This window comes from Micropterus salmoides, unplaced genomic scaffold (assembly GCF_014851395.1).
Source record: "Micropterus salmoides isolate LMB-PRFRI ecotype aquatic unplaced genomic scaffold, ASM1485139v1 Ms_hic_scaffold_18, whole genome shotgun sequence".
Taxonomy (NCBI): domain Eukaryota; kingdom Metazoa; phylum Chordata; class Actinopteri; order Centrarchiformes; family Centrarchidae; genus Micropterus; species Micropterus salmoides.
Window position 1 is genome coordinate 18,775,866 of NW_024040928.1, and position 11,416 is coordinate 18,787,281.

The window sequence follows — 11,416 nt, forward strand, 5'->3', positions numbered from 1 at the left end:
ATAAGGGGAGGGGGCTTCTTGTAGGGAGACCCTGACCCTGCACAAGATTTTCAGGTCAGTGGGCTGACTGTCCAAATTCTCTACACCTTACTGAAGATGTCTGTGAAGTCTGTGAAGATTCTCAGTCATCCAGGTCATAGTTATCCAAAGAAGGTTAAAGTCAAGGGCAACTGGACTTGGTTGAAGATACTAGAAGTCGTTTCGTCCCTCATCCAGAGGACTTCTTCAGTTCTGACTGACTGGTAGGGAGCTAACTGAAGATATGGTGGATCATAAATGTTCAGGTAGGTCAGAGTCAGGTCATGTATGCAGTGGCATGTGCACTATGCACTGTGATACAACTCTTTTAAATATATGTAATTCCTAAACTAAAAGGCTTATGGGATTTAAAGCATATAGTTAGTACTTATAATTAACAAATCTTATAATAACTCGATGTAGGCCTATCCGCTTTATTTAGTTTATTTTAATTCACAAGATAAGGCTGCACCATGTGACTAACTGGATTATAATTACACCAACTCTCTGTTCAACAGCTATAATATCCATCTTTATTGACACCTAGTGGCAAAAAGAAGTGCCTTGATATTTACTTCCTATTCAATGGTATGTTGTGGCTGACTAAAGCCGGCCATTCATCACAGTTCAGTTCAGTTGGCCTAATTCTCTGTCATTCCAAGCCCCTATCAAATAAGAAAAGGGAGGCAGTTGAGGAGTTGAGCGTAGGGTTGCCAGGTTTGAACGGAAACCTGCATTCGTGTTTTAGTATCGGATATCAATCAGGGCTTATGGACTTCTTGACAAAGGTGTGCAGTTAGATTAACAGTGTTTTGTGGTAATACTCATGGTAAATCGAAATTATGAGAAATTAAGTCAAATGTATGACTTCTTAATCTCTATCTCACAATTTTGACTTGGCTACCATTAAATAAAACTTTTTTTTTTTAAACAAAATTAACAAGCACATCCTGGAATAATGTTAACGGTCTTGTCTGTGTGTCAAAGTTGTGTCCCTTGTGTGCACAATATAATCTACAATAATTAAAACTTAAATGTCATTTTTGACCTCAGAAAACAGCCAACATGGACGATAAGTCCTTAAAGTGCTTAAAATGGAAATTTAAACATCTAACATTACAGTTCCATGATGGTATTTGAAATAGCTACTACATGGACCTTTGAGGTCAAGTACTGAAACATTGTCAGCATATAAAAATACAGTATCTCACCCCTTCACATTTTTGTAAATATTTAATTATATCTTTTCATGTGACAACACTGAAGAAATGACACTTTGCTGTAATGTAAAGTAGTGAGTGTACAGTTTGCTGTCCCCTCAAAATAACACATCACACAGCCATTGATGTCTAAACTGTTGGCAACAAAGTTCAAACAAGAGTTCACCCCCAAGTGAAAATGTCCAAATTGGGCCCAAAGTGTCAATATTTTGTGTGGCCACTATTATTTTCCAGTCCAACACCTTTACCCTCAGCTTCTTTAGCAAGGCAGTGGTCGTCTTGGATGCGTTTTTGGGGTCGTTATCATGTTGGAATACTGCCCTGCGGCACAGTCTCCGAAGGGAGGGGATCATGTTCTGCTTCAGTATGTCACAGTAGATGTTGGCATTCATGGTTCCCTCAATGAACTGTATCTCCCCAGTGCCGGCAGCACTCATGCAGCCCCAGACCATGACACTCCCACCACCATGCTTGAGTGTAGGCAAGACACACTTGTCTTTGTACTCCTCACCTGGTTGCCGCCACACACACACTTGACCATCTGAACCAAAGTTCATCTTGGTTTCATCAGACCACAGGACATGGTTCCAGTAAAAGAAGAGGCTTCCATATGGTATGACAGCCATCCAGACCAATTTGATGCAGTATACCGCGTATGGTCTAAGGACTGACAGGCTGACCCCAACCCTTGAACCTCAGCAGCAACGCTGGCAGCACTCATACGTCTATTTCCCAAAGACAACCTCTGGATAGGACGCTGAGCACGTGCACTCAACTTTGACCATGGCGAGGCCTGTTCTGAGTGGAACCTGTCCTGTTGAACTGCTGTATGGTCTTGGCCACCGTGCTGCAGCTCAGTTTCAGGGTCTTGGCAATTTTCTTCTAGCCTAGGCCATCTCTATGTAGAGCAACTTTTTTTTTTAGATCCTTGGAGCGTTCTTTGCCATGAGGTGCCATGTTGAACTTCCAGTGACCAGTATGAGGGAGTGTGAGAGCGATAACACCAAATTTAACCCACCTGCTCCCCATTCACACCTGAGACCTTAAAACACTAATGAGTCACATGACCCCGGGGAGGGAAAATGGCTAATTGGGCCCAATTTGGACAATTTCACTTAGGGGTGTACTCACTTTTGTTGCCAGCGGTTTAGACATTAATGTCTGTGTGATGTGTAATTTTGAGGGGAGGGTAAATTTACACTGTTATACAAACTGTACACTCACTACTTTACACTGTAGCAATATGTCATTTCTTCAGTGTTGTCACATGAAAAAATATAATCAAATATTTAAAATAATAATAAAATGTGAGGGGTGTACTCACTTTTGTGAGATACTGTATTTTGAAAGTTAGACAGTGTGTGGGAGTTTCTTTGCAATGTAATTAAAATAATAAAAGTGTACATACTAGATTTTGAAGTTAGGGTGGGCCTAATCAACTCACCAAAAACCAATTTACACACACAGTGAACTTGGGGCTTTTGGGGCCATGTAAAGTCTGAGGTCCCGGGCAGTTGCAAACTTTGCCCAGATACATGGTCTAATAGCATAGTTAAAGCAGTGATTTGTGCGCTGCAGAAGGGGAATTGCACAAACACTATCTGGCAACCACAGGCGGCTCTGACGCTCCACTGGAAGTGCATCTGGAAGTTGTCGCCATCATATCTAGCTAAATGTTAACATAGCTAGGTCTCAAGTCAGTCAGCTGTTGTGTTCGACGATACAACGTTAATGACATCATTAACCTCTCTTTGTTTCTTCTGTCGGATTTCTGTGAAGAGCTGTGATGTTATTAATCGTTAAACGCGTCTAGGACTGTTGTAAAGACAGTCTAAACTCACATTAGCGGTGGCTAGTTATCAGAGCACACATTAGCAGAGCTGGAGTCTTGAGAAGCAGCGAGGGGCGGTGGGCTGCTAAAAACTGTCGCTAGCTAGCAGCGAACCGGCTAGTTAGCTGCTAGCAAATAAAACGTCTAGAGACATTTTACGTTAAAGTGAATAAAGGCTGTGAATGTTAGTACACGCTCGCCGGTTGTTACAGACGTATCGCAGCCAAGGAGCTAGCAGCGCCACAAAGTTAGCTGCAACTGCTGAGGAACCAAGACTTCCAGCTAACAAGCTAACTCAATAACAAACTGGGATTGGTCTGCGGCTGTGGAAGTCAGTTAAACTGGAGCTGGCATCGTCACATTTCTTTTCTTTAACACGTATGTCCCTGTTTAGATGCTTCTGCTACTCACACTTGGGATTCCGTTTATTATGGTGTTTTCTGTATAGTGCTAATCAGCTAACTTTTACAAAGTCAACGGTTATTCCTCTGCTACAACTATGTTAGCCAACTACATCTACCAGCTATATGTTGTCAGGCTGGTTTTGCGATGTTATCTAAGTTAATTGCCAAGTTGTGCATTTTACTTCCTCAACAGTTAACATTCAGTGTTTTGGACTGTGATGCTCATACTGTGTTTGGACATTTCCTTGTGTCTGACAGCAGGCTTTTGGGCCTGACAACTGAGAAGATGTCTGAGGGAGAGAACAAGCAGGCCCCTGACACAGTCCAGGACGTGAAGCCGGACTCCATGGCAGCCACAGGCCAGGGAGTGTCATCCGTGTCCCCTCCTGTGTCCATGGTGAGCCAGCCTCCAGCTACTGCTGCCACAGAGGATGAGGAAGAGGAGAGCGAGGATGAGTCAGAGATTTTGGAGGAAAGCCCGTGTGGACGCTGGCAGAAACGCAGAGAAGAGGTAGGGGACGAGTCAGCGGAGGAGTCAAGTTTACCTCTACTAATAGATAACGCCTGATGCATTGTTTTGTTTTTCCCCTGAAGGTGAATCAGCGCAATGTCCCTGGAATCGATAATGCTTACTTGGCCATGGACACTGAGGAAGGAGTTGAGGTGGTGTGGAATGAGGTCATGTTCTCAGAAAGGAAGAATTTTAAACTACAGGAGGTGGGTGCAGTGCCAGGCCAGTGAGTTAATTAGTCATTAGTCTGAAGCAGTTATGTGCACTGAAGGATGAATGAAACATCTATATTAATGATCATTATGATGATTATGTGAGCGAGAGTACAGTGTTTGTACCTGCAAAGAATAAAATGTTGTGACGAGGTTTTAAAGATTGTGTTTCTTTGCTGTGATCTCACTAACAATATAGAAGCCTGCTGGTTTTCATGTTTCTCTTTGGCTTTAAGCTTCTTAGGCAAGTGGCTGGACTGGTTGCTGCCAGCATCACAGCAAAGCTGTGCCTGCAGTTGCAGAAACAAATATTCAGAAATCTGTATTGAAGGTAGTAAGCAGACCAGGGGTTGTGGTATTAAGGGATCTCGTTTTTTTATACCATTTGGCATTTTAGGCATTTAGCTTGAGGGATTTGCATCATTATGAAGTGGTTTCTGCTTTCTCGCTCTTTATGCTGGTTGCAGCAATTGGCATCAGTTGAAGATCCAGTCTGTTGCTTACTTTTTCAAATAAAACATGACAATGAAGTAGTATTTCTGTGTTTGTTCAAGACTGTTTGTAACAGGCAACTTTTCAGGTTTAACTTACACATGACTGATAATAGATAACGATAACAGAGCTTTTCAGTGTTTCCCCACATAATGACAGTGCAACTGCGTCAAGCTTGTAAAATATCCACCATATCTGCGTCTTGTAATGCAATACCAGATAACATCTCTCTCTGTGTTTCTATGCAAAATGCTAAAATACATAGCAAAGTATACTTTGGCAGCCTTTAGTATACCTGGACTGCCTGCCCAAGTAAAGTCTATATGTGAGAAACACTGCTTGTAATATTTGTTTTTATTGGAAATGAATGGCAGATGATCTGTATGGAGTTAAGACCCATTTTAGTTAACTCTCATTTACAGCTGTGGAATCTGCATTTGAACTTGCACTTACAAGACAGTCTGTCTGAGCACTAGTCCAACCTGATGGCCAAGAGAAAGCCAGGTCATTAAAAATGTTAAGACTCACTCGGACTGAACTGACTGGCTTTAAAACATGGAGAATATAACATTCACATCAGTAATTTTATTAATAGTTTTACACCACTGTTAAAAATATGTGACCTTATGTATTAATGATTAATCTGTTCTGTTTTTTCCACAGGAAAAAGTCAAAGCAGTTTTTGACAATTTGATCCAGCTGGAGCATTTGAACATTGTGAAGTTCCACAAGTACTGGGCGGACGTCAAAGAGAACAGAGCGAGAGTAGGAGATCATCTCAAAAATCCTCCTTTTATCAAATTATACAAAAAGCAATGGCTTTCATGCTGACATGGTTGCATTTCCTTTTTGTCTGCAGGTCATTTTCATCACTGAATACATGTCCTCAGGAAGCCTCAAACAGTTTTTGAAAAAGACAAAGAAAAACCACAAAACCATGAATGAAAAGGTGTGAAAGATCTGCTGTTACTCATCCACAGATTTTGAAATTAAGTCACTTGGAAATTATGCTGACAAGTCAAGAACAGTTGATAAAAGATGGGTAACTGTTTCTTATCTTACAGGCCTGGAAGCGGTGGTGCACACAAATACTGTCTGCTCTCAGGTAAGTCCTTTAAGCTACTTGGAGTTGATAACAATTTGTGCTATGTGGCCTTGACACTGTCCCAAATGCCAAGGAATGTTTACTACAACTGCAGGCAAGCAGCTATATTACAGAGGTTCATTCAATTAAAATAATCCTATTTGCCTTAAAAGTGGTTGTATGGTTGTGGTTGAGAATTCACCAACTGCTGCAGTCACTTGACCAAAAACGTTATTTGTTCCCTGATGTGGTGACAATTTTTCCTTGACTTTAACCTTGTTTTCTTGTCTCCAGCTACTTGCACTCCTGTGAACCTCCCATCATCCATGGCAACCTGACCTGCGACACCATCTTCATCCAGCACAATGGCCTCATCAAGATTGGCTCGGGTAGAGATTTTTTAGAAAATGAGATCAGGGCAGTATAAAAAGCCCATGTTGTCTCTTTTTGTTTTGTATACTACAGACTGAGATGTTTTATTTATTTACTTTTTAAAATATTTATTTTTACGGAATTTTTATATTTTATAAAAAAAAAAGTATTATTTTATTTTGTATTAACACACAAACACAACTTTTGCTGTTTTATTTTCCTATCTAATGAAATGTATGAAATTAATTAATTGTCCTTTTTGGCAATATTGTTACTATACATTCATGCCAATAAAGCTAATTTGAATTTGATGTTCTCACTATTAATACCAGAACTAGGTCTTGTCTTAGTGCTGTTGTTATCACTAAGGATGTCCCACCACTATTTCAGTTGCTCCAGACACAATCAATAACCATGTGAAAACCTGTCGAGAAGAGCAGAAGAGCCTTCACTTTTTTGCTCCAGAATATGGAGGTAAGATCCTCTCGGCTTTCTCAGATACCTGTGCAGTAGGGTTTCTGTGATATTGATCATTTTATTTGTGCTTTCAGCTGTCGCCGATGTTACCACAGCCGTGGATATCTATTCCTTCGGAATGTGCGCCTTAGAGGTGAGAGGATATCATATTCTGCTCTCAGCTGTCGCAAATTCACTCTTTTGTTCATGGAAAATATGCTTAATTGGCCATGCACTGATGGTGTATCAGTGCATAACAAAAAAAATGACCCCAGCATTAGACATGATTAGTGTTGAGGTGTTACTAGGTGTGACTTACGTTTTGTTTTTATGAATCACTTCCAATGAACACCTTTTGTCCAATCACTTTCTCAGATGGCTGTGTTGGAAATCCAGAGTAATGGAGATTCGTCTTATGTGTCCCAAGAAGCCATAAACAGTGCCATTCAGTCCCTAGAGGACCCATTGCAACGGGTGAGGGAGGAAGCGTAAAGCACTCAAAACCTTTTATTGCCGTTTGGAAAAGAAATCCATGACCTAAAGTTTTTCTCACCCTCATGCTTTTTCAGGAATTTATCCAGAAGTGTCTAGAGGTGGACCCCAGTAAGCGTCCCACAGCGAAGGAGCTGTTGTTTCACCAGGCCTTGTTCGAGGTGCCCTTACTCAAGCTGCTGGCTGCACACTGCATCGTCAGCCACCAGCGTGAGTAAAAAAAACACACACACAAATGTATGTCTGTGTGCACTGTGAATACTGGAAATTAGTAAAGATACAGTTACTGGCCCATTCAAACCCAAGTTACACACGCTGTTTCTCAAGCATAACCCATCGCAGCACGGACCGTCTTGGCCGTCTTTAATATGCCGAGGAATGATGGCTTTTATTTGCTCTTAAAAAATGTGAGTGCTCTTATCTGATGGCTTTCTTCTCTTTACCTGTAGATATGATTCCAGAAAATGCTTTAGAAGAGATGACAAAGAACATGGACCCTAACTTGGTGATTGTTGAGGCCAAGGATGGAGTTCAGATGAAGTAAGACTGAGTTTCACAAAACCACTTAAGACTGACATATAGAGATAATTAGAACAAAAGCTGAGGTGGTGAGGGAAGGAAGGCTGTGGAAATGTGTGTTCCTGTGGTTTTCTGTATATTATTTATATACCAAAACACTGAAAATATTTTGTATGGACTTTTTGGGTTTATGATAATATTCCAATCTAGTTTAAATGTTTTGTTTTCCTGGTCCTAAAAGTTGGGTTACAGTTAAATTATGCAGTACCTGACTCTTACCTGTCCATGTCACCCAGCTCTGCTTTTTAATTGAATTGATTGAAGATTTAGTCACACTCTGATCTTGACGGGCTGAATATTCAGCACGAGTAACAGTTTTTCCTTTGCTTCAGGCTGTCTCAGTTTCCTGCTCTTGAACTGGACAAGTTCCTGGAAGATGTAAGGTAAGAAAACAATTATGCTAGAGCTGGTAGCAAACAAATGTTGCTGTTGATTTGCCTGTGACCTGCTGGTCAAACTAGAAATATCCTCCAGTGTTCAGGGCACAGTTGCACATCATGAAATCATTTGCAGTTGTTTTTTTTTTTCCTTTGACATACCAGGAATGGGATCTATCCTCTGACTGCGTTTGGGATACCGTGTCCACAACAGCCTCAGCAGGAGGCGGTGAAGTCGCCCATAGTGCCCCCCTCAGTGAAAACCCCAACTCCTGAACCTGCTGAGCTTGAGACCAGGAAGGTAAGAACTGACATGTAGGAACGCACAGAAATAAGCTCTATGTGAAATGAGTTAGCAAATAAATTACTATTATACACAAAACCTTGTAGGTCTTTATATATTATATTATTAATTGTCCAGGAAATGGTAGCAAATATAGAATGTACAAAGTAATGGTGGACATTTAGAATGTAGAAACTGTATTCTAGATTAGATTTGTTCTTGAATCACATATATATATATATATATATATATATATATATATATATATATATATATATATATATATACACTAAATACAATAAATTGGTACTTCACAGGTTCTTCAAATGCAGTGCAATATTGAGCCTGTTGATGAGGGCAGCAAGCATCATGTAAGTAATTAAAGTATTTTAACCTCTTATGAAAGTGTTTTATGTTTCACTAGACTTTTGAAATGACTTGTTTTATTCTCCTCTCAGCTGACCCTGCTGTTGAAGCTTGAGGATAAACTGAACAGGCACTTAAGCTGTGATTTGTTACCAAGTGAGCATCTTCATTTCTTAAAGATCCCTGAATGGTTGTTATTGGACTTGGCATGTGCACACATTCCAATGTAAACGTGTTTTTACCAAACATTGTCACCCATAGTTTTTAAAATGACTTTTATTTGATAGCTGAAATTGGAGTGATGATGATGATGAAATGAGAAGAGAGAGACACTAGCTTCTCACTTAGTGTTTGTATCTTTAATCCCAAAAAACATGATGGATCATTTCTGATTTTGCAAAGTCTTTAAAAATGTTCATGATTAAACATAAGTTTGCAATTGCTACTTGTAGCTACTTGTACTGTGTCTGACTGCCTTGTATTTTTTGTACAGATGAGAACGTGCAGGAGCTGGCTGTGGAGCTTGTTCAGCTGGGATTCATCAGTGAGGTAAACGGGAGTTCATCATCATGACCCTGCTGACCTGAACATTTATAGGCTGTTTTGCCCTCGAGCTAAGATATGATATATCTTGTCATCTTTCCATTTCAGGGCGATCAGCCACGACTTGCATCCGTTCTTGAAGAGGCCTTCTCAAAGTTCTACAGCCGGAATGGTTCTCTTAATCCGGTGACTGTTTCCTCGTAGCGGAGCACTCACTAGGCCTTCTTTCAGCCCTCCTCGTCCTCTACAACAGGACTAGCTTTTTGCTCCACCTCTGAGTTGCAGGAAAGCTTTGCGAGGATGGAGGAGGAAGCCTTGGTCTGACTGCAGATTCTGCAGCCTGTCCTTGCATCTTCTGGTGGGAAAAGCTGCCACTAAGTGGTTGTTGCTTTTTATGTTTTGTTTGTTTGTTTTTCCTCCCACCCAATACAGCCATCTGCTTCTCTTTTTAAAAGAGGAAAATCCTAGTCGCAACTTACAGGAAAATACAAATGTTTTCTCTTTTTGGCTAATTTCTTTTGAGTTCTAAAGTAGAAAAGAAATGGTAGAAGTAAGCCAAATAAAACTGGATAACAACAGTATTTTCCTTAAGTCAGTATTAAAACTGTATTTTAAACATTTTTACTTAAAACTGTTAAATAGTTGTCTGTATGAAAAAACCCTTGTCTCAGCATACTGATGTGTATGTATTATGGTGTTGTGAAGTTAAGTCTGGTTGTGTGGTCATTTTAAAACTTTCTCTTGAGCAGCGAGTGAGACATCTTCCTACCTTGTATTGTTTTTTCGAAGACTCAAATGCATCAGGCTAGTAACGCAACAGATGCAACGTCACTTTTACTTCAAAGGTTATGTTATTAATCAACAGTCATGAAATATACAGCTACAACACAATCTGAAGAGCTACAGCGAAGAAAATATGAAAAATTTAATTATTTATTTGTGTATCTGTTTGAGTATGTACTGTGATTCACTTCCAGCACTAAGGCCGGTGGTTGTTTGAATGTATGCTTTTAGTTGCTCTCTTTCTTTAAGTCATGCTGTTATTTTCTATGAAAAGGGGGTGTCATCACTTGACTGGTCCAACTTCTACTGTAGCTTTGGTTTTACAAGCAGCCCATTGCAGCACTTATCGTTCCTGGCCAGGTCAATGAAAAGTTGTCTTTAGGTGGCATTTTACACAGGAGGTTGAAAGGTGTAAGTGAAGCATGTCATCTGAAGGGTGTTCATTAACAGCTTTGGTGAATGCATGAATGCTTTTCTGTCTTAAATGGAAAGTGATGCATGCAGGAAGTTTGTTTCTGGAGTTTGATCATTTGAAAGAAGATTGTGATAGAATCAAGTAATCTAACTCAGACCTGTCAACATTTCAGTAAAGTGGCTCTGAATCCCATAGCTATAACTTGCAATCACCTCGTACATATTAATTTTGGCTCAGACCACCTTTATATGTTAACTGTTTGGGGATCTCTCTGCTAGTTTGCACTGCTGTACACTTTTACATGCTGTTTGAAATGTCCTATGGCTCTTTAACACCAAAAGGTGTAACTTCAATGAATTGGAAATTGCGTAATTAAAAATGTAGTTCGTACTCCAACCTCGTCTACTCTATGCTGTCTGTAGATACTGCGAGAAGTGTGGGACTGCCTGGCATGCTTGTAACCATCTTCTACACTGTATGCTGAACGCTGCTCTGTTTCTGCAATACATTTACCCCTCCCCCTTTTTTTCACTTCCTGAAATAAAAAATTACACTATCAGCACTTGGAGTCATTGTTTGGTGTCTTGTGTTTAACAGAACTTAATGACTTCTAAACAAGGGGATTTCCATTAGTACATGGCATGTCAACTTTCACAATCAAGTAAAGAATATTTTAAAGAATTGGAAGATGAGCCTCTTATTAAAAATTAAAGCTCATCTGTTAAGATTTGATCAGAAATTCCTAATGAGAACCACACATACAGTCGGTGTGTATATAGCTACTTAGCTAGTGTCTGTACAGGTGGCTGTTTGTGGCAATAAAAATGTCACATTAGTGTGAATTTGAAAATTTGCTTTGCTTTCTATCTGTAGACACCTTCAGATAGTTAAAAGGAGTTCCACAGGGTTCTATCATTGGTCCACTTGACTTTAGATATAGATGGAGCAGATTTTCCCATGTACGCGGACGATACTGGT

At 40.1% G+C, this 11,416-nt stretch overlaps 1 protein-coding gene across 3 annotated transcripts; it reads left to right on the plus strand.

The window, feature by feature from the left end:
• The first annotated feature begins 261 nt into the window (after positions 1-261).
• On the plus strand, positions 262-11,006 carry nrbp1 (nuclear receptor binding protein 1). 3 transcript variants are annotated; one of them, XM_038727078.1, is made up of 18 exons: positions 262-284; positions 3,732-3,984; positions 4,068-4,190; positions 5,352-5,453; positions 5,548-5,637; positions 5,753-5,793; positions 6,067-6,161; positions 6,535-6,618; positions 6,696-6,754; positions 6,976-7,074; positions 7,170-7,302; positions 7,542-7,632; positions 8,004-8,054; positions 8,214-8,349; positions 8,649-8,702; positions 8,790-8,853; positions 9,191-9,246; positions 9,349-11,006. In XM_038727078.1, exons 1-18 carry the CDS (start codon positions 277-279, stop codon positions 9,442-9,444), a joined length of 1,635 nt encoding a protein of 544 aa, XP_038583006.1. In that variant the 5' UTR covers positions 262-276; the 3' UTR covers positions 9,445-11,006. The 3 variants fall into 3 exon arrangements, with proteins under 3 accessions (XP_038583006.1, XP_038583007.1, XP_038583008.1); XM_038727079.1 differs by lacking the exon at positions 262-284 and adding an exon at positions 2,844-3,447 and having other exon boundaries at positions 9,349-9,444; XM_038727080.1 differs by lacking the exon at positions 262-284 and adding an exon at positions 2,844-3,447 and having other exon boundaries at positions 3,735-3,984; positions 9,349-9,444.
• Positions 11,007-11,416: the final 410 nt, after the last annotated feature.